This window comes from Ranitomeya variabilis, chromosome 1, assembly GCF_051348905.1.
Source record: "Ranitomeya variabilis isolate aRanVar5 chromosome 1, aRanVar5.hap1, whole genome shotgun sequence".
NCBI classification, from domain to species: domain Eukaryota; kingdom Metazoa; phylum Chordata; class Amphibia; order Anura; family Dendrobatidae; genus Ranitomeya; species Ranitomeya variabilis.
Genome location: NC_135232.1, coordinates 228359921 through 228383664, shown reverse-complemented (window position 1 = coordinate 228383664; position 23744 = coordinate 228359921). Strand labels below are relative to the sequence as shown.

The window sequence follows — 23744 nt, the reverse complement described above, 5'->3', positions numbered from 1 at the left end:
AGGCCTTAACGAGCGTTTAATTTAATTAAAAAAACGGACAAAAACGGCGTGGGCTCCCGCTCAATTTTCTGCACCAGAGGGGAAAAGCCGACGGCCGGGGGCCAATATTTGTAGCCTGCTATGAATATCAGCCCGCAGCTGTCTGCGTAGCATTTACTAGCTATTAAAATAGGGGGACCCCCCCCCCCAAAAAAAAATGACGTGGTGTCCCCCTATATTTTATAGCCAGAAAGGCTACGCAGACAGCTGCGGGCTGATATTCATAGCCTAGAGAGGGGCCATGGATATTGGTTCCCCCCCCCCGGCTACAAATACCAGTCTGCAGCCGCCCCGGAAATGGCACATCTGTAAGACGCGCCAAATCCGGCACTTAGCCCCTCTCTTCCCACTCCCGTATAGCGGTGGGATATGGGGTAATAAGGGGTTAATGTTACCTTGCTATTGTAAGGTGACATTAAGCCGGGTTAATAACGGAGAGGTGTCAATAAGACGCCTATCCATTATTAATCCAATACTAACAAAGGGTTAATAAAACACACACACTAGGAAAAAAGTATTTTAATATTCTTCATTTAACCATACTTACCATACTTCAGCGCCTGCAAAAAAACGTAAAATAATAAACCGTATACTACCTGTCCGCCGTAGTCCTATTAATAACGAGTGTCCCACGACGATCTCCCCTATAGAACAGTGACATCTGGTGATGTCACTGCTCTATAGGACCCTCAGTGACACACTGACAGGAGACAATGGCTCCTGCAGTGCATCACTGAGAGGTTACCTTAGGACAAAGTCTCACTTTATGGCAATTGCTGCCTGGGAAAATTTCCCACACAGCAATGGCATAAAGTGAGAGTAGGGACTATTTTCTCACAGGGGCATAGGAATACATTGTGGGGAATACATTGTGGAAGGATACCTTCCATCATTGTATTCCTAGAGCCCCTGGAGAGCGGTCGCATCAGCTGATGCTCCTGCTCTCCACGGGAGATCGTCGAGGGACACTCGTTTTAATTGGATTTTCTGCGGATCAGGGAGTATAGTGTTTATTATTTTAATATTTTTTACAGATGACACTGGCTTCGGGGATCAAGGTGACAAGTGATGGTATGTACTCTATGTTATATGTAATGTATGTCTATGTATGTTGTATGTACTGTATGTATGTACTGTATGTGGCATGTTGCATGTCACATGTTGCATGTCGTCGCATGTTGCATGTCATCGCATGTTGCATGTCGTCGCATGGTGCATGTCGCATGGCATATGTTGCATGTCGTCACATGTTGCATGTCGCCGCATTGTGCATGACGCATGGTGCATGACATCGCATGTTGACGCATGGTGCATGACGTCGCATGTTGCCGCATGGTGCATGCATGTCATCGCATGTTGCATGTCACATGTTATTGCATGGTGCATGTCACCGCTTGTTGCATGTCATCGCATGATGCATGGTGCCAGTTGCATGTCATCGCATGGTGCATGTCGCATGGTGCATGTTGTCACATGTCACCGCATAGTGCATGTCACATGTTGCATGTCGCCGCATGTTGCATGTCGCCGCAATGTTGCATGTCATCGCATGTTGCCACATGTCATCGCATGGTGCATGTCACATGTTGCACGTCGTTGCATGTTGCATGTTGTCACATGTCGCATGTTATTGCATGTCGTATGTTGCCACATGTCACATGTTACATGGTGTGTGTTGTATGTATGTACTGTATATGTGTTTTTTTTTTACATTCAACACATTAGCCGGATGATGGGACTACTACTGTCCCATCATTGGCTAATGTGTCACTTACTGTCACTGTAGCAGGCAGAGCCCGATGGGACTTGTAGTCCCATTGGACGAAGCCTGCACACAGAGACACCCCCGCCGCCGCCACCACCGCCGCCACCACCACCGCACCGCAGCAGACTCCAGCACGGCCAGCAGACCCACCGCAGACCCCAACACCGCCCGCACATCCCATCGCCGGCACGCAGACCCCCGGTGCCGGCACGCAGACCCCCCTGGCGCCGGCACGCAGCCCCCCGCACCTACCGGCGCCGGCCCGCACATACCGACCCGCAGACCCCCGCACAATCATCCCTGCCTAGCCCCACCCGTACATCCCTGCCTAGCCCCGTCCGCCCCCAGCACAGCCCAGCAGCCCAGTCACTCTTGATGAGTGACTGCTGACTGTGCGGCTGGGTCACGCCTGCTCATGACGTCACGTCAATTTCCAGAGTCTGGAAATTGACGTGACGTCGGCGGAAATAAGCGGTGGCTGCAGCTTGGGGGTCACATGACCCGGACTCAGCCGCCAGCATAGCGCCGCTCACAGGCGAAAACGGCAACAGAAGGTATTTGCACAATTAATCAGGGGCCCTGGGGGGGATACATTGGGGGGTTAATTGAAAGTAGTGGACAACCCCTTTAATTTCCCTTGTAATCAGGGCAAGTATACCAGCCCAAGTTAGTTTTTTTCTGCCTGGAATCATCCTTAAAACTGCTACAAATTTACATATTGTACAGCAATGTTAAAATTACATTGTTGTGCATATGTTCAGTCTTTTTCTACCTCTTAACTGCTTCAGAGTTTGAATACCGGTGAGCTGTTAAAATAAGTAGCCTGTTCATTTTTTGGGTGGCCCGCTAGATAAGATTTAACTCCCCCTAACCAAAAAAAAATGCTGATGACGGAGCCGCCACAAAACTAAAGCAAAAAAGTCTGCGGAACTGCTTCAGGAAAAAGACCGCCTGCTTTTCCTTTAAGACGTTTCAGGCAAGAAAACTTTGGTGGATCCACTATTGTCAGCTGTTGCTAGCCCTGCCTACGTAAAAAAAAAGAACCCATGTGTCAAATATATAAAAATAATTGTTAGGGTAAGGGGAACATAATTTAAAATACACTTCACTGATCCTTTGTGGTTATAAAAATGTAAAAAAAAAATGTGATTTTTTTTTTTTTTTTAAATCCTGCCTCTATTCTACAGAAATTGAAATTAAATCAAATTATTAATTAGGGTACTGGATGCCATCCTTTGTGTGGCCAAGAGGCTCAGCCATTGCACAGTTTCTCTTGCTGCTTTTGCACGGCCCGGTCTTCCTCACTGGTGACTGACAGCACTAGCACAGCCCAGTATTTGCAGCATGGACCTGGTTGTGTGTGACTTCTACCATGGATATCGGACACAGCAGCTACAAAGATCACAATGACAAGAAGATGTATATCATGTAGAGCATTTCGGCTGCCTACCATGATGTACATTTCATCACTGGTTATCAAGGGTTTGAATTGGCATGGAAAGAGAATGTGTCATCAAAAAAAATGACCAACAGGTTTAAATCAGGTTTTTATGTTAAATGTATTTTGTTATTTTTGATTGACTGATATGGAACAAAAAAATACATTGGTCATTAAAAACCTAATTTATGATATGTGTACACATGACACACTGACTTTAACAATCTGACTCAACATTTACCAAGGGACAATGGAAACAAGTAATGTATTTTGACTGAGAGCACCATTGAAAAAAAATTCAGAAAACTTATAGTAGAGATAAGCAAAAAGATTCAATTTATCGCGGTCTGGCATCCAGTTTGGTCCTCTGTAGTGTTCACTTCCACAATCCTCTGCATCTTACTAGCCACCGCAACATTATTACGTAGTGACTAGACCTGACCAGGGAAATTCGACTCTTTGTTAATTACTATCTTCTAGTTAAAACATTTAACAAGCACAGAATATTGAAATCCTGTTAGTTGTCTGGTGATTTACATTATATTTCATAGGTAATGAACAGAATGTGATGTTACTATAAGTAATTGTGACTTACAGATAGTTAAAAGCACTAAGAACTACCCCAAACGTCATGTGGATTACTCCCAGAATAATAGACATCTTCATTTTAAAAGAGTTCAGGAAAGTGAGACGATTTGATGCCAAGTTCCAGATCTTAATATATAAAAAAAATTATGTCAAAAGTAAAGTTAGCACATCAAAGCTATGACACTGATCGTAATGGTAAGTGACATTATAAGGGAATCTGCCAGCAAGTCTCCTCCAAACTGCCTATATGAGCATGTAGGCCTTTAAAACATAAGGTAATCAGTACATATACTTTAACAATATTTTACTTGATTCCATATGCAAATAAGGCAGAAGTGCTCTGGACTTGATCAGAGCACTTCCCGAGTCTTTGCCTCCTCGGCTCTATTCCCCACTTTAGCCCCACCTTCTTTTGCTTAGCTGACAGCTCACAAGCTGTGTAGTCAAGCCAGTGATCTGTCATGTAATGTCCACACTTTGTATGTAATCCACACTAGTAAATCTTCATTATCTTTATTTCTCTTTAGCACGTTGCATAAGCTTGTCTCTGCATGCATGACAAAGTGAAAGTAACTTCTCCCCCTCCTCTCTGTAACTACCCACAATTCTCTACATCTCATCTTTCTTAAAGAGACAAGGTACAAGATTTAATTAATGCATATTACAACATCCCCCTTTTTTTTTTTTTTTTTTTTTTAAACGAATAAAACTAAAATAAAATAACATGATGTAACAAGAAAAATGTCCAAGAAAATGTATGTCCATTTTGCCCTGTTAAAGAAAAGAAGTCACGCTTCTTCAATAAGTCTGGATGGAGCCCTTCTCTCTCGATGGATAACGTCTGGGCTCAGCGATGGTGTCCATTAATGAAGAACTTGTTGCCTCCTGGTGATTCTCTCCACTGTTGAGTGCCGAATCTTCCCCCAGAGAATGTCCATTGTCATTATTTTGAGGAATAATTTTGAAATGTGAAGAGTTTCGAGTTATGAAGTGTCCATCCCTCTCAGCCGTGACCATGCTGCCTTTCTTGTCAATAACGTTATATTTTGCGGGACAATATGCAGCTGAAGTCTTGTTGGTTGGTCTCTGACGCACCACAACGACGTCACCTCTTTTGATAGCATTTGGCTGTGCCCTTCGCCTTCTGTCTGCATAGTGTTTCATGGTTTGTTTGTTGGAAGAGTCTGCTAAGCGCACAGAGGAGTCACTTGGTACAGGACGACTGACTACGTCAGGGATTCGTATATGCAGAGTTCTGCCAAAAATTAGATGCGCTGGAGCAGCATTGGTAGTAGAATGTGGCGTATTGCGGTAATTGCACATGAATTTGTACAATGACTGTTTCAGTGGGGTGTGCTCCAGGCTAGCTGCCTTGATTCGTTTCCCCATGGTGCGCATGAAGCGTTCGACTATTCCATTTGCTTGCGGCCAGCACGGTGTGATTTTTCTGTGACTGAACCCCAAGTATTCAACAAATTGTGTGAACACGTGTCCATTGAATGGAGGTCCATTGTCCGTTTTGACCACTCTTGGAATGCCATATGCTGAAAATATGTTATCCAGTTCTGGTATCACACTAGTAGCAGATGTTGAAGAGATAAAAGAAATGACAGGGTATCTGGAATATTCGTCAATTGTTACTAGAATGTATTGGCCATTTGGTAACGGTCCATATATATCGACTGCCACCTCCTCCCAGACAGCAGTGGGTAGAGGTGACATTTGTAAAGGCTCCAGCTGTGATGATGGAGTGATAACTTGGCAGGTGGAACAGTGTTTAACCTTCTCTTCCACCAATTGATCCATGTTTGGGAACCACACTTTTTCTCTGAGTAATTTCTTTGTGCCAACAATTCCCAGATGACCTTCATGCGCTATCTGTATTACTAAGCTGCGCAGAGTCTTAGGTACAACCAATTTGGTACCTCGAAGGATGAGGCATTCCTCAGTGACAGATAGTTCATACCGTACACTTGAGAATAGTTTTAATTCTGTCAGATCAATCTCAGGATCGGGAAATTTTTCTCTTTGAATTTCATGCCACCTTCGATTTCGGATGATTTGTATTAAAGCACGTAGTGTCTTGTCACTTGTTGTGGCGTTCACAAAGTGATCAATGGAAAGAGCTTTTGGTACTGCATGGGCTGTAATGAAGCATATGTATTCTTCAATGGCGGAATGCTCAGGTAGATCATCAGTCATCGGATGTCTTGACAGATAGTCAGCGGGATTGCTGAATTTTCCAGGCTTGTGGACAATTTTGTAGTTGTACTCCTGTAGACGTAGACCCCACCGTTCTATGCGTGCAGGCATTTTAGCTCTGGGATTTCCAAAGATCGTAAGGAGAGCTTGATGATCTGTGACAACAGTGAAGGGAGCTCCATACAGAAATAAGTGAAAATGTTCGCATCCCCAGACAACTGCCAAGCTTTCTTTTTCAGGTTGTGAATATTTCCGTTCCGTGCTTGTTAAGCTTTTACTTGCATAAGAAATAATCTGAGGATTTTGATTGTTATCTTTATATTGTGCTAAGATGGCACCCAGCCCCACGGGACTGGCGTCCACAATTAGCTCAGTTTGGAGAGCTGGATCAAAATAGGCCATTGTGGTTGTTGAGCAAAGTTCAGTTTTAATTGTTTCAAATGCAATTTGACAGTCTGGAGACCATTGAAAAACACAACTCTGTTTTGTAAGTTCCCTTAATGGACTGTTAATTGTTGAGAAGTTTGGAATGTATCTAGCACAATAACTGGCCATTCCAAGAAACGAGCGTACTTCACTGGCATCTTGTGGAATTGAGGCTGATTTAATGGATTCCACTTTCTTGGGATCAGGTTGTACCCCTTTTGCCGAAAAAATATGACCGTAAAACTCTAATGAATTTTTATCAAATTCACATTTTTCCTTGTTTAAGGTGAGTCCAGCAGAGAGGAGGCATTCAAAGACGGCATATAGAGCACGATTGTGTTCAGCTTGAGTTTTGCCAAACACCAGTATGTCATCACTGTAATTAAAGGCATTTGGAATGTTCTGAATAACGCCCCTTATTGCATCCTGAAAAATTTCCGCTGCAGAGCAGACCCCAAAAGTCAATCTTTTATATCTTCTGAGGCCCACATGTGTGGAAAATGTTGTCAAATATCTGGATTCTGGACTCAGCTCTAACTGGTGATAGCCCTTATTGAGATCGAGTTTTGAAAAGACGGTCGCTCCATTTAACACATGAATGATGTCATCAATTGTGGGTGAGATATGTCTTTCTCTCTGAATGGCAGTGTTGGGTAGGCGCATGTCAACACACAATCTCACCTGGTCAGGAGCCTTTGGTTTAGGAACTACCACCAGTGGTGAGACCCAGGGAGTGGGCCCAGTAACGGTTTCAATAACGTCCTCGTCCATGAGGAATTGGAGTTCTTTTTCTACTTTCCTTCTCAGGTGAAATGGAATACGCCTATGTGACTGGGCCACTGGGCGAACACTATCGTCCACATGAAGATGTACTTGAGAGTCTTTTAGTTTCCCCAAGCCACTAAATAGGGAGGGAAAATTATTCACCATGGTTTGTATATCCATGTCCGCAGGATCAGTTATGGTATGGATAATTTGGATGAGACCTAGCTTCAAGGCAGTGTGATAGCTGAGAAGACAGCCTCCTGATCCTTGTAACGCATGAAAGGTAGTTTTCTGCTTATTGTCTTTATAGCTCAGTTCAACATCAAACTGCCCTCTAGTAGTTAGAGGTATTTTAGATCCATATGGGAAGATTTTAGTATGTACTTGCTGCAAAACTGGCTTCGTCTTCAATTGCTCATAGGTAGTGCTGTCTATGATGTCCACTGACGCTCCCGTATCTATTGTAAACGTGATATTGGTGTCGCAGATTGGGAGTGTGATACAGGGGGACTGTACAGAGCCAGTGGCAGAGGTGGTGAACACATAGTTTTCTGCTCCAGATGCTTCTTCTGTATCCTGATTTACCATTTTTACATCTGCAGGCCGTGTCATAGGCAGAGAAGGCTTGTATTGTGCTGATCTGCAGACAGCTGCCAAATGGTTCCCTTTTCCACACTTATTGCATGTCTGTCCTATAGCTGGACATCTGTCCAGGCGGTGAGGGAACTCCTGTCCACATCTATAGCATTTTTTCTGTTTCGGGGTTTGCTTGTCTTGTGTATTTTTATGCACGAGATTATGTACCTGTGACTTTTCCCCATTCTCCATTGTAGTAGCCTGATGATCTGCTATTTCCGTAGCACGGGCTATTTTGAGTAATTCATGTAAAGAGAGATCTTGCTGCAGAGCTTTGCGCCTTATTTTGTTAGATGAGCAGGTGACGATTACCTGAGTTAGGATTTCATCATCTATATCTGTGAATGCACATCCATGTGCTAGCTCCCTCAGTCGTGTGACATAGGTGTCTATGGATTCTTCGGGAAGCTGCTTAGCAATTCGGAATTTGTATCTCTCATATCTGATGTTTTGTTTGGGATTGAAGTAATCAGTGAGAGCTTTGCTGCAATCGCTGTATGTATCTGTCTCAGATGCAGGTAATGTGCAGTAGATATCATAGACTCCTGTGCCTGCACAATGTAAAAGTAATGCTTTCTTTCTTTTCTCCTCTTTTATATCTATGGCTTCTAGAAAGTTCTCAAATCTGCTCAACCATTTTCTCCAGTTATGACTGATGTCACTAATCTCTCCCATATCAAACTGTGGGAAACTGTGTAAGTATTCAGCCATGATGAAGTTTTTCAGTGGTGCAGCCGTGTGGATCAGTAAAATAGGGATTAGTACTCACTGCAGCAGAAGATTTTCATCCCATCCTCGTCGCCAGTTGTAATGTCCACACTTTGTATGTAATCCACACTAGTAAATCTTCATTATCTTTATTTCTCTTTAGCACGTTGCATAAGCTTGTCTCTGCATGCATGACAAAGTGAAAGTAACTTCTCCCCCTCCTCTCTGTAACTACCCACAATTCTCTACATCTCATCTTTCTTAAAGAGACAAGGTACAAGATTTAATTAATGCATATTACATGTCAGTCCAGCAGAAAGTGGTGGCACTAGGTGGGGAATAGAGTTGGGGAGGCAAAGACCCAGGAAGTGCTTTGATCACACCCAGAATGTGGGAGGGTGGAATGCACTGACAGCTTCCCTTTAAAGGGAACCTGTCAGGTCACCTGTGCACCCAGGAGCACCAGAATGGGTTGTGTCTACATAGCTAAACACCCTGCCTACCGGTTACTTTATTACATATATGAACAGAATGTTTGGAAAAAAATATTTTGAAAGTCAGTATATCATAGAGTTGTGTGAAAAAGTGTTTGCGCCTTTCCTGATTTTCTATTCTTTTGCATGTTAGTCACACTTAAATGTTTCAGATCACCAAACAAATCTAAATATTATACAAAAATAACACAAGTAAACACAAAATGCAGTTTTAGAATGAAAAGTCTTTATTATTAAGGGAAAAAGAAGCCTAAACCTACATGGGCCTGTGTGAAACAGCGATTGCCCCCTAAACCTAATAACTGGTTGGGCCACCCTTAACAGCAACAACTGCAATCAAGTATTTGCAACACTCTGGAGGAATTTTGGCCCACTCATCTTTGCAGAATTGTAATTCAGCCACATTGTAGGGCATGAACAGCTTTTTTAAAGTCATGCCACAATTGGATTAAGGTCAGGACTTTGACTAGGCCACTCCAAAATCTTCATTTTGCTTTTTCTAAGCCATTTAGAGGTGGTCTTGCTTGTGTGTTCTGGATCATTGTCCTGCTGCATAACCCAAGTGCACTTCAGCTTGAGGCCACGAACAGATAGCCAGACATTCTCCTTCAGGATTTTTTGGTAGACAGCAGAATTCATGGTTCCATTTACCACAGCAAGTCTTCCAGGTCCTGAAGCAGCCAGACAGCCTTAGACCATCACCATATTTACTGTTGGTATGACATTCCTTTTCTGAAATGCTGTCTTACTTCTACACCAGATGTAATGGGACAATCACCTTCCAAAAAGTTCAACTTTAGTCTCGTCAGACCATATTGTTTTCTACCAAAAGTCTTGGGATCATCAAGATGTTTTCTGGCAAAACTGAGAAGAGCATTTATGTCCTTGTTGCTCAGAAGTGGTTTTCGTCTTGGAACTCAGTCATGCAGGCCATTTTTGCTAGGTCTCTTTCTCATGGTAGATTCATGAACACTGACCTTAACTGAGGCCTGCAGTTCTTTGGATGTTGTTGTGGGGTCTTTTCTGATCTCTTGGATGAGTCGTCGCTGCTTGGATGAGCCGCCGACCGCTCCTGGGAAGGTTCACCACTGTCCCAAGTTTTCGCTATTTGTGGATAATGGCTCTCACTGTGGTCCGCTGGAGTCTCAAAGCTTTAGAAACAACTTTATAACCTTTTCCAGACTGCTAGATCTCAATTAATTGGGTTCTCATTTGTTCCAGAATTTCTTTGGATTGCGGCATGTTGTCTAGCATTTGAGGAACTTTTGGTCTGCTTCACTTTGTCAGGCAGGTCCTATTTATTGATTTCTTGATTCTGAACAGGTGTGGTAGTAATCAGGCAAGGGTGTGGCTAGGGTATATGAACTCTGCTTCCCAAAAGATCTGATAAACCACAGTTAATTTATGTTTGAAAGGAAGGAGGGGTGCAAACACCTTTTCACACAGGGCCCTGTAGGTTCAGATTTCTTTTTCCCATAATAAAAACCTTCATTTAAAAGCTGCATTCTGTGTATACTTGTGTTATCTTTGTCTGCTATTTAAATTTGCTTGATGATCTGATCTTGATATATATATATATATATATAAAAAAGGAAACTATGTAAAAATGAGGCCTTTGACTAGTCGGCCCGCTTAGATGTTATCACGCCCCTGTGAGCGTGATACACATGAGTTACATACAAGTGCCCACATCATCACGTGCGCTTTACATACCTCGTGCAGGCTTCTTTCCCTCGCTGCATTAATCCTCAAGCAGAAGGTACGTATCCCGGCTTCAGAGAGGTGCACTGATGATTAAAGTGCAGAAGACTTGCGATCATGCACAGTGTGCCTCTCTGAAGCCGGTGTGTGTACACCCTGCTTCAGAGGATCAACGCAGTGAGGGACAAAAGCTGCATCAATGTGAGCGGTATGAAAAGCACCAGCGATAATGCTGATGCTTGGTACCTTCACACTGAGCGACTTAGCAAAGAGAACGACAGCGATCCGTGACGTTGCAGCGTCCTGGATAGCGATATCGTTGTGTTTGACACGCAGCAGCGATCTGGATCCAGCTGCGATATCGTTGGTCGTAGCTGAAAGTCCAGAACTTTATTTCATCGCTGGATCACCCGCTGACATCGCTGGATCGGCGTGTGTGACGCGGATTCAGCGATGTCATCACTGGTAACCAGGGTAAACATTGAGTTACTAAGCGCAGGGCCGCGCTTAGTAACCCGATGTTTACCCTGGTTACCAGTGTAAATGTTAAAAAAACAAACACTACGTACTTACATTCCGGTGTCTGTCGAGTCCCCCGGCGTCCGCTTCCCTGCACTGTGTCAGCGCCGGCCGGCCGTAAAGCAGAGCACAGCGGTGACGTCACCGCTGTGCTCTGCTTTCGCTTTACGGCCGGCGCTCACACAGTGCAGGGAAGCGAATGCCGGGGGACTCGACAGACACCGGAATGTAAGTACGTAGTGTTTGTTTTTTTAACATTTACACTGGTAACCAGGGTAAACATCGGGTTACTAAGCGCGGCCCTGCGCTTAGTAACCCGATGTTTACCCTGGTTACCCGGGGACTTCTGCATCGTTGGTTGCTGGAGAGCTGTCTGTGTGACAGCTCCCCAGCGACCACACAACGACGAAACAGCGACGCTGCAGCGATCGGCATCGTTGTCTATATCGCTGCAGCGTCGCTTAATGTGACGGTACCTTAAGTCATGTGTATCAGGCTCACAGGGGCGTGATAACATCAAAGCAGGCAGACAAGTTTGGGGACACTAAACGCCCCACTGACTAGTCAAAAGGTTAATTTACATATCAAAAACGTACTTTAGAAATACTTTTTCTAAAGATCTGTTTAGGGACTTTTAAGGCCCCGTCTCACTAAGCGATTTACCAACGATCACGACCAGCGATACGACCTGGCCGTGATCGTTGGTAAGTCGCTGTGTGGTCGCTGGGGAGCTGTCACACAGACAGCTCTCTCCAGCGACCAACGATCAGGGGAACGACTTCGGCATCGTTGAAACTGTCTTCAACGATGCCGAAGTCCCCCTGCAGCACCCGGTAACCAGGGTAAACATCGGGTTACTAAGCGCAGGGCCGCGCTTAGTAACCCGATGTTTACCCTGGTTACCAAAAAAAACAAACAGTACATACTCGCCTTTCGGTGTCCAGGTCCCTTGCCGTCTGCTTCCTGCTCTGACTGAGCCGCCGTACAGCGAGAGCAGAGCGCAGCGGTGACGTCACTGCTGTGCTCTCACTTCTCACTGTACGGCGGCACTCAGAGCAGGAAGCAGACGGCAAGGGACCTGACGGACATCAGAAGGCGAGTATGTACTGTTTGTTTTTTTTTACATTTACGCTGGTAACCAGGGTAAACATCGGGTTACTAAGCGCGGCCCTGCGCTTAGTAACCCGATGTTTACCCTGGTTACCAGTGAAGACATCGCTGGATCGGTGTCACACACACCGATTCAGCGATGTCAGCGGGGCCTCAACGACCAAAAAAAGGTCCAGGCCATTCCAACACGACCAGCGATCTCGCAGCAGGGGCCTGATCGCTGGTACGTGTCACACATAGCGAGATCGCTATGGAGGTCGCTGTTGCGTCACAAAACTAGTGACTCAGCAGCGATCTCGCTAGCGATCTCGCTATGTGAGACGGGGGCTTTAGGCAGGGTATTTAGCTATGTAGACACAACTGCTGGTGATTTTGGGGCCACGGGACACCAGGTTTCCTTTCAAGTAATTATTTGGACAACAGGGATACACAGTCCATTTTTGCACTAAATGATATTATATAAGTTAAAAAGATATTTTATACTTACAGGATCTATTCCAAAAGGATACACTCCTTTCACAACTCCTGTTACATTGGGGTCCAGTGTAAAATAGTAGTGATTGGATAAATCTGCTACACTAAAATGAACAAATTGCAATGGAATTCACAGATTCATTTCAATAGCCATAGTTCTTACAAATCTGTTCCGTCATCCAAAATGTTAGAATCTAAGTTCCTTCATAAATTTTCTTCTGTGACAGTGTACAGAGACAATTCATAAGTAAATCTTGATTTGTTTGTCTTATTTCAGTATCCATTTGATAAAGTCAAATATGTACCGTATATTTTTTTTTCAAAGCTTTAACCCGGTCAGGATTTTAATCAATGTGTTCTGCTACCTTGACCTGCGGAACACTAGCACTTTGACACACACACACACCAGAAGCTCGCCACTGAAAACAGGTTTTATCAACGTCTTCTCATATATGATCAATCATAGCATACCTGTTATACAGGATTCATGTCAGGTGACTGGCCCATGTAAGATTCCAGATGCCATTTTTGCCTGCCAGCTTGAGTATTTAACAGAGTGGCAAAGAGCTCAATCTTCTATGAAATAAGCGGATGTTTTGATCAACAGCCCAAATATGAATATTGGGTCTTCTTCCAATATTCTTAGATGGCCTGCTAAACATGCTTGGCTGAGCAGTGAGAGAAAGTTCATAAAAACCTATTTACTGTGGAGAGGTTTTAGAGTGCAGAGTGAGCCAAACCAGGATAACATTTTAAAGAGAAAGCCGGTTTGTTGGGCTCTCCATGCATGTGTTATGACTGTCACACAGCCGTCACACATTCAGCTACGGAGCCGAACAGCTAATCAGCCGGCGCGATCTAGGTAACCGTTGCAGATATTAAGGAAGTGCTATACTGTAGCTATTCGGATAAGCTCTTATCCAAAGCTATTCGATCAACCCCAATTAAAACATTTACAGCACATCCTGCACTGAACTACTTGAATCCAATTTATTATCTTTTTTAGAAGACGGTCCATTTTATGCTGACTCCTAGTTCGACTCCGCCTTCACAAAAATGGACACCGACTCCGACACTCCAAATCCACAGCCCTGCCAAAGACATTCAAACTTGACCACGGTATACGATATACTCACGTCCATCCTTTGGCTTCAGCCATTGCTGTGACATTCCAACTAGAGCCAAATATGTTCATTGACTTTGAAAAGCAGTCATTATAGATAAGCCCGGTATAGACAGAGAAGAGCCCCATCAGCAGGATAATGTAACGACCCTCAAAAAACATCTTCATGAACTATTACACAGAATAAAAAAATAAAAATGTATCCATTACATCATAAACATTACAGTAAATCTATAGTAGCTTTACAGGACAAATCTTTCATCCATTTTGCTTAAAATTGCCACCTTTCCAACAGACAGAGTAAATAAAACTGTGTATAAAGCCTTCCCATAACTGGCAACATATACAGTATAAAGACCCTACTACATGCGGGCTGAGCAGCAATGATTACATATGGTAAAAGCCATATAGAAGGGGCAGCATTGATCAGAACATACAGTACTTCTAGACTAACCATAGAACGTCCGGACAGTCCTCTGTAACCCCTGCACTGATGTTCGGGGAGGGGAGCTGGCAGTCATATACAGCCAGATTTACCTTGCCAATCTCTGTATACATGGTGCTGCATCAATGCTTATGTATAGAGATTAGGAAGCACTCACACTGCCTTCCTCCTTGGACCCAGTAAATAAGTGGGGGCAGGAGCTGCTGAGTCCTAGGACACTCAGACAGACTTGCTATGCAGCCTGCAGGCTGAAATTCCCATGTAACTGGGGCAAGGGAAATGAGCAAAAATGTAAAAAATAAATAAATAACATGTAATGATATTAATATCCCCCATGTTCCTTATACACTGTTCCTTAAGGGGAAAAGTGAATAAAATAAATGAAAAAAAAAGAAAATTGCAGAAAAATAAAATAGGAAAAGGCTTTAAAGAAAAAAAAAAAAAGACACTACCAGATTAAAATCGCTTTTTTAGCCTCATTTCCACTGAAAAATACATCCAATATATAAAAGTAATTTCTATGGAAAATGGAACATAAATTCAAAAAGCATTTAGCGGCCCTGTACATTTTCAACCGATATTAGAAAAAAATAAAATAACATAAAAATAGCAAATTAAGCCCCATGTGTTGCGAACAAAAAAAAAAAAGGCAAAAATAATTTGAATATCCGCACCAGAAAAAAAAATGATAGAGCCTTTAAAAACAAATGTATGACAAAAACACAAATGTCTCAGTTCAAGAAAAAGAGAGAGTGGGGTAGATAAATGTAATAGTCAGAAACTAGTTAATTTAAAAAATAATAAAATAAAAATAACAAGCTTCCCATAAGAAAAAAAAGCTTATTCACGAAAAACCTCTTGCTTATGAAGTGAAGATATTCAGAAAAAGTCTTAGATGCATCAAGCTATAAATAAATGGGCTCCTTACCTCATCTTGCGTGCGCTTTAGTTTTGGACTGTTTTCATAGAGAACCAGAACCAGAGCAAAGAGCGACATCATAAGGCCATGTCCAAAATCTCCGAACATCACAGCAAACAGAAAAGGGAATGTGATAATGGTGTAGGGAGCTGCAATATGAAGAAACGCAAAAGTTAGTTCTGTCTCTACCCAACGATATTACGACAAGGCTGCCAAGGAATGTGTCTAGAATTACAGCTCAGCCATATTCCCATTAACGACGATGAGCTGCAATAGTAGCTACAACTCAGACAAGGCTCTGTTCGAGGACCCTTACTCTTCTCAATCTATTCACTTGGCCTGGGACAACTCAAAGTCTCATGGATTCCAGTACCACCTTTATGATGATGACACTCAGATCTACCTCTCTGGCCCAGACATCACCTCTCTGCTGTCCAGAATTCCAGAGTGTATCAGCCATATCCTCCTTCTCCTCTCGCTTCCTCAAACTTAATGTGGACAAATCTGAACTCATCATCTTTCCTCCAACTCATAAATCTTCCTTACCTGACCTATTCATCGCAATTAATGACATCATGTTCTCCCCCATACCAGAAGTCCACTGCCTCGGAGTATCCCTTGACTCTGCCCTGTCCTTCAAACCGCACATCAAGCTCTTTCCACCTCCTGTCGCCTCCAGCTCAAAAATATCTCCAGAATAAGTCCTTTCCTCAATAGTCAATCTACTAAAATGCTTGTGCATGCCCTCATCATCTCCCGCCCCGACTACTGCAACATCCTTTTCTGTGGCCTCCCTGCTAACACCCTTGCACCTCTCCAGTCCATCCTTAACTCTGCTGCCCGACTAATTCATCTCTCTACTCGTTACTCCTCCGCATCCCCCCTCTGCAAATCTCTTCACTGGCTCCCATTCCCTCAGCGTATCCAGGTCAAATTACTAATACTGACCTACAAAGCCATCCATAACCTGTCTCCTCCATATATCTCTGAACTAATCTCCCGATATCTTCCCTCACGCAATCTCCAGTCCTCCCAAGGCCTCCTTCTTTCCTCCACACTTATTCGCTCCTCACCGAACCGCCTCCAAAACTTCTCCCAAATATCCCTTATCCTCTGCAATTCTTTGCCCCAACACGTCCGACTATCAACCACATTCGGATCCTTCAGACGGAACCTGAAAACCCAACTCTTCAGGAAAGCCTACAGCCTGCACTGACCCCGCTGCCTCCTCACCACTACCAGAGCTACCGCCTCACCAACACCGGCACTGCTGCAACCCTCAACCTATTGTCTCCTTCCCCACCATCCTGTAGAATGTAAGCCCGCAAGGACAGGGTCTTCTCCCCTCTGTATCAGTTAGTTTGCTTACTGTAAGTGATATCTGTCATTTGTATGTAACCCCTTCTCATGTACAGCACCATCAAATCAATGGTGCAATATACACTCACTGGCCACTTTATTAGGTACACCTGTCCAACTTCTTGTTAACACTTAATTTCTAATCAGCCAATCACATGGCGGCAACTCAGTGCATTTAGGCATGTAGACATGGTCAAGACAATCTCCTGCAGTACAAACCGAGCATCAGTATGGGGAAGAAAGGTGATTTGAGTGCCTTTGAACGTGGCATGGTTGTTGGTGCCAGAAGGGCTGGTCTGAGTATTTCAGAAACTGCTGATCTACTGGGATTTTCACGCACAACCATCTCTAGGGTTTACAGAGAATGGTCCGAAAAAGAAAAAAAATCCAGTGAGCGGCAGTTCTGTGGGCGGAAATGCCTTGTTGATGCCAGAGGTCAGAGGAGAATGGGCAGACTGGTTCGAGCTGATAGAAAGGCAACAGTGACTCAAATCGCCACCCGTTACAACCAAGGTAGGCCTAAGAGCATCTCTGAATGCACAGTGCGTCGAACTTTGAGGCAGATGGGCTACAGCAGCAGAAGACCACACCGGGTACCACTCCTTTCAGCTAAGAACAGGAAACTGAGGCTACAATTTGTACAAGCTCATCGAAATTGGACAGTAGAAGATTGGAAAAACGTTGCTTGGTCTGATGAGTCTCGATTTCTGCTGCGACATTCGGATGGTAGGGTCAGAATTTGGCGTAAACATGAAAGCATGGATCCATCCTGCCTTGTATGGAGCATCTTTGGGATGTGCAGCCGACAAATCTGCGGCAACTGTGTGATGCCATCATGTCAATATGGACCAAAATCTCTGAGGAATGCTTCCAGCACCTTGTTGAATCTATGCCACGAAGAATTGAGGCAGTTCTGAAGGCAAAAGGGGGTCCAACCCGTTACTAGCATGGTGTACCTAATAAAGTGGCCGGTGAGTGTATATAAATAATAGACAGATAAGACTTTCTTTCCAGGAGACCCTTTTTCTAATAATGGACTATCCCTTTAAGATGTTATAAAAATGAAGAGTAGAGCAGTCTTCAATGTGAAACATACCTGGATTGACTTCTCTGTAGTTGCCCACACCATAAGCATCTACTATGTTCTGAAAGCCAACGGTGAATTTGTTTGTACGAATTAATGTTGGAGGGGTGTCATTGCTGGGAATGCGGTTTATGAAGGAGGGGACAGATGCACCACTCTTTCTCTATTAATGAGAACAGATATTCAATGCAGCCACCACTGTACAGATTTTTTCATTAGAACATCAAACATATCTAAAGAATTAAAGGGAATCGGTCACCCCAGGTGCCGGGCCTCTCTGACCTTTCCTGGCACCTGCACACTGCAGTATTTGCTCTGCCCTCAACAGGGCAGATAAAGTACCCCTGCGCAGGAGCCGCGGCATGAAGCAAAGAAGAGGACGTCATCGTATGAAGATGGGAGGCGCTGGACCCGCATCGCAACGTCCATCGGACCGGACCACACCGGGACCGGTGAGTATAATCTAACTCCTCTTTCAGATTACATCGGGGGAATTAGAGAATGCTGTAGATGAGCCCCCAATGCCGGTGGCCTTAGCTTATAGACGAATTTTGGGGTGACAGATTCCCTTTAAGACAGGTCAATACTTGGTCTACGGCAAAAGTTCTTACCGAGCCTTCCTCAAGAGCTCTTTTGAGGTTCTGGAGATCGGACACAGGACACCAAACTTCAGCAATTAAGCATTTATTAGTGACATCAAAACTACAAAAATTCAGCACATGGTAAATCGCTTTCATCTTCTTGACCTGAATAACCCACTTATAGACCGACTCTGATGCCTTGAAGAGAACGTGTTTCAAATAATCTTCTGTCTGGTTAATCACCTACATGAAGTTGAAAGCACAGACACTTTATAACGTAGACTTGAATATACAGCAGAATCCAACCTCAAGAAAGGGGCGGTAGATTTTCTTGACTTTTGCAACCTGGCATTATACTGTAGACTATTCTATACTGGGATTACCAAAGCCCAACTCCACAGTGCCAAGAGTTTGGTTGATCTTGTACTGATGAGGGTTACGGAGATTGAAACATATTATATGCCTATGGTTAGTATCGCCTGTCATCTCTAACTATACTACTCTTAGGCTACGTTCACATTTGCGTTGTTGGGCGCAGCGTCGGCGACGCAACGCAAAACGCATGCACAACGCACCGTTTTGTGACGCATGCATCCGACGTTTACATGAAATGTGACGCAGAAAAACTGCATCATGTAGAGTCGGCTGCGCCCAAATGACGCATGCGTCACAAAACGCTTGACAACGCATACCGACGCATTTCCATGCGCCCCCCATGTTAAAGATAGGGGCGCATGACGCATGCGTCGGTATCAGTCGACGACGCTGCGCCCAACAACGCAAATGTGAACGTTACCTTAATAAAGCTCTCAGTGTGAAGCATGTATATTACTTACCTGTAATGTGTTTTTACGAAACCCATGACAGCACCAACGAGAGAGGGGATCTGCCCCTCAAGGACAGGGAACCTTTAAGATAAAAAGGGAGGCTCCTCTCCCCGCATCAGTGGATTGCAGAGCATGAGAGGACCTCCGGGTTAGTGAACAAACATATTTGGCTTTTTGATTTGGCTTTTATCCCAAGTCATACTGTATGACTCGTTAAAGGGTTGATTGTGACTTGTAGGATCGCTACTTCCAACAGGTGGCGCTATAGAGTTTAAGTCCTCTTTCTCAGAGGAGGCAATTTGCATATTATATTTCCCAGAGGAGCATTGCACGGCGAATAAGCCTCTTTACCTTGACAAGCCAGAGATGGTATGTCACTCTCTATAAGGAGAAACATTACCCCTTAGACCCCAGTCTAGAGCCTCTCACCTAGCCAAATCAGTTCTCATGCTTCGCACTGACGAGGGTCAACAGCCCGAAACACCGTGTCTGCGAATTGAGATACTGATTTGGCTTTTATCCTAAGTCATATTGTATGACTCGATAAAGGGTTGATTGTGACTTGTAGGATCGCTACTTCCAACAGGTGGCGCTATAGAGTTTAAGTCCTCTTTTTCTCAGAAGAGGCAATTTGCATACAAACATATATATACACATTTATAAAACATTACTGAATATATCCATTATCTTCAACCCCACTCTAAGTGGATAACGATATACAATGACCCACCAACCAAAGGGTGAAAACTTCGTAATGGGATGGAATATAAGAGTGCTGTCATGGGTTTCGTAAAAACACATTACCGGTAAGTAATATACGTGTTTTCCTATCACCCATGACAGCATCAACAAGAGAATGATAGAGAATTACTTTATCAGGGAGGGACCACAGCCTGTAGAATCCTTTGCCCAAACGTGAGATCAGAAGAAGCAGAAAGATCCAGTCTATAGTGACTACAGAAGGTTGAAGGTGACGACCACGTAGCTGTCTTACAGATTTGTTCAATAGATGCTGCTCTTGCAGCTCAAGATGTTGCCATCACCTTTGTATAGTGGGCCCTCAGATCGTCCGGGACTGGTCTTCTCGCACCGACATAGGCCAACCTGATAGCTTCCCTTATCCACCTGGATAGGGTACTCTTCGAGACTCCCGTCCCCTTCCTAGAACTCTGGAAGGAGATAACCAGAGCCCTATCCTTCGTCTAAGACTTTGTTACCCGTAAGTAGTGAAGGAGGCACCTCCTAACATCTAGGATCCATCTAGGATGTGGAATTTCTTTTCCCTGTCATTTTTTGGGTCAGGACAAAAGGAGGGTAAAGGTATCTCTTGCGATCTATGACTACCTTTGGCAGATAAGCAGGATCAGGTTTTAAAGGGCATGTATGTCGATGTAACAGATTCTCCGTGCTGATGTAAGTGCTAATAGGAGTATGGTTTTTATTGTAACTAGTTTCATGGACCATTCAGCTAAGGGTTCAAAGGGGGGTTCGGTTAAAGCATTTAAGACCAAGTTCAAGTCCCCTGGGGGAACCCTGGCCATCGGGACCAGTCTGGATCTAGCTCAGGCCTCAATAAATCTGATCACCCACCGATTATCCGCTAGATTGTAATTATAAAGAGCCCTTAAGGCTGACACCTGAACTTTCAAGGTACTCAGAGCCAGGCCCTGTTCTTGCCCTTTCTGAAGGAACTCTAGGATCTTTTTTATGGGTACCTTTCCTTCTGGAGAACACCCTGTGGACGATAAGAACTTTTTCCAGGTCCTACCATAAATTTTTGTAGTGACCGGCTTCCTACTAGCAAGTAATGTAGAGATCAGGTTGGTAGAAAACCCCTTACTCTCTAGAACCGACCTCTCAAGTTCCAGGCTGTTAAGCGCAGCCCAGTCACCTGAGGATGAAACACTGGCCCTTGAGCTAGAAGGTCTGGGATCTCTGGAAGGACCCACAGTTCTGTGACCGACATGCTCCTCAGCCAAAAGAACCAGGCCCTCTTGGGCCAAAAGGGGGCTATGAGTATTACCCTGATCTTCCTGAGAATTTCTGGTATTAGACAGATTGGGGGAAAAGCATAGGCTGGGGAAAAATGCCATCTGATTCGGAAGGCGTCCACCGCATGGGAATTCTCATTTGGATTCAGGGAAAAGAACATCTTTACTTTGCTGTTCTGACAAGTGGCAAAAAGGTCGATCTTCGGTTCCCCCCACATGTCCACCAAACGACTGAACACCGTTGTTTTGGGGGCCCATTAGCCCTGTAGAAGTGGCCTGGGGCTCAAAAAGTCCACTGTTACATTGTCCTTCTCCTTGATGTGGAGTGCAGATAGGGACAAGATGTTATTTTCTGTTGAAAATACGTTTGGTCACATTCATTAGGGTCTGGGACCGTATGTCCTCCTGATTATTTAGATATGCCACAGTAACCTGGTTGTCTGACAATATCTTCACATGATGGTGTCACAGGAACGGTAGGAGAGCCTGTAACGCATTCGCTTCCGTCCAAAGCTCTAATATATTTGAGGAGGCTTTCCTTTCTATTGCAGACCATGTCCCTGAACTAAATGGTCGTCCAGATGTGCTCACCACCCCCTGGGACTGGCGTCTGTGGTAACTACATTGGTGACGTAAGGAAACCACGGGACCCCCTCCCGAAGGGATTTTATGTTCAACCACCAGCGGAGAGAACGTACAACCTCCCATGGTAGTGTCAGTGTACCTTCCAGATACCCCTGCAATGTTTGCTGGCTTTCTAGGACAACCTGCAACTCCCTTGAGTGGATCTGGGCCCACTTCACTGCTGGGATACATGAGGTCATGGTGCCCAGGAGGGACATAGCACTCCTGAGGGTCATCCCTGGATTTTGAATTGACCTGGAGATGAGAAGAAACAGCTTTTCTTTTTTTGGCTCTGGCAGACGTCATTCCTGCCGGCAAGAGTTGAGCAAGAGTCCCAAAAAGATTTGTGTCTTTTGTGGCCATAACCTTGACTTCTCCAGGTTCAAACACCATCCCAAGTTTTTTTTTTTTTAAAGATTTTTTAAGATGGGTGCGATGTCCTCCACTTGATTAAGGCAGTGAGTGAAGGAACGGCCTACTATCAGGAAATCGGCCAGATATGGGATGACTAGTCTGTTTCTTTCTCGGAGATAGGCCGTCACCTCCGCTACCAGCTTTGTGAAAACCCGAGGGGCCACTGTCAGGTCAAAGGGAAGTGCCTTGCACTGGAGGTGTCTTACGGTGCCTCCCATTGGTACCGCCACCCGGAGATATTTTGTGAACGATGCGTGTATTGGCAAGTGGTGACACGCATCCTTCAGGTCCAGGACGGCCATATAGCAATCTGGAAAGAGCAGCTGAATTACCGATTTTATTGATTCCAGTATGAATTTTGGAATCTTCAAAAACTTGTTCAGGCCTTTCAAATTGAAGATTGTCCAGAATGAGCCATCCGGCTTTTTTATTAGGAACAGAGGAGAGTAGAACCCTTTCCTTTCTTCTCCTGCTGGTGCATCCTGCAGAACGTTCTTCCTCAAGAGGCACAGAACCTCTGACTCCAGTGCCATCTGCTCTGAGATGGACACTCATGGGGCTGTAATGATGAATCTGTCTGGGGGATAATTCCCGCACTCCAGTCTCAACCCTGCCCCCATCAGGCTGAGAAACCAAGGACTGGATGATATTTTCTCCCAGGCTGGAAGGAAGAGGGACAGCCTTCCTCCCACCTGGGAAAAAGTCATTTGGAGGACCTCCGCCCACTTTGGGAAGAGGCACCGAACAGGAATCCCGTCGACCCATCTCCTCTGGTTGTATCGTTTCCCCCGAAAAGGACTGCCTGAAGGAAGAGAAGGGGGGCTTCAGGAACCCATTTTTCTTATCGGCTGATTTTTCCAAGATGTCATCTAGGACCGAGCAGAAAAGAGCTGAATAGAGCTGAATTGACCCTCACAAGGGAGAGAACATAGCATCCCTTTCGCCTGAACATCCCTGGGCAGCTTTTCAACCAGACTGCTCTCCGGTCTGCGTTAGATAGTGCGGCTGATCTGGCGGCCAAGTGTGGCTGAGTTGGCCGACGCATCTGCTAAGAAGGCTGCAGCTACCCTGATCATTGGAAGCGTGGTTCTAATGGCCTCACTGGATGAACCATCGCAAAGCTGATCCTCCAACGTGCTCAAACAAACCATGAGGGATCTCGCTGTGCAAGTCGCCGTGATGGCTGGTCTCAATGCCCCTGCAGATGACTTCAATGTTTCCTTAGGTTATGTGCACACATTGCAGATTTATCTGCAGAATTTTCTGCACAGAATCTGCATCTCTTGGCAGACAATGCAGGTAAAAATCCGCACGTTTTTGAGGTGTTTTTGCTGCATTTTTGAGCGGATTTTCATGCGTTTTTTTCATGCAAATTTGTCTGCGTTTTTGTAACAAAGGGAAGGTGCCGCATTTTATTTTTGTATTAAAAATGATTAGGAAAATGATGAGGAATCCAGCTCAACGAGGTAGTGAAAAAACTCTTTTCTTTATTCACTTAAAAAAATTTGTTCA

The 23744-nt window shown here is 44.5% G+C and overlaps 1 protein-coding gene across 2 annotated transcripts in view; it reads right to left on the bottom strand.

Moving 5' to 3' along the window:
* ATP6V0A2 (ATPase H+ transporting V0 subunit a2) overlaps nt 1–23744 on the bottom strand; it is a 178277-nt gene that overhangs the window by 81199 nt on the left and 73334 nt on the right. For both annotated transcript variants that reach the window (XM_077293224.1, XM_077293223.1), the window contains exons 9-14: nt 18407–18619; nt 17808–17958; nt 15362–15501; nt 14002–14159; nt 12879–12969; nt 3838–3956 (exon numbers count right to left, since the gene is read on the bottom strand). In XM_077293224.1, the coding sequence (XP_077149339.1) occupies nt 3838–3956; nt 12879–12969; nt 14002–14159; nt 15362–15501; nt 17808–17958; nt 18407–18619 (872 nt within the window). The remainder of the gene's footprint in view (nt 1–3837; nt 3957–12878; nt 12970–14001; nt 14160–15361; nt 15502–17807; nt 17959–18406; nt 18620–23744) is intronic.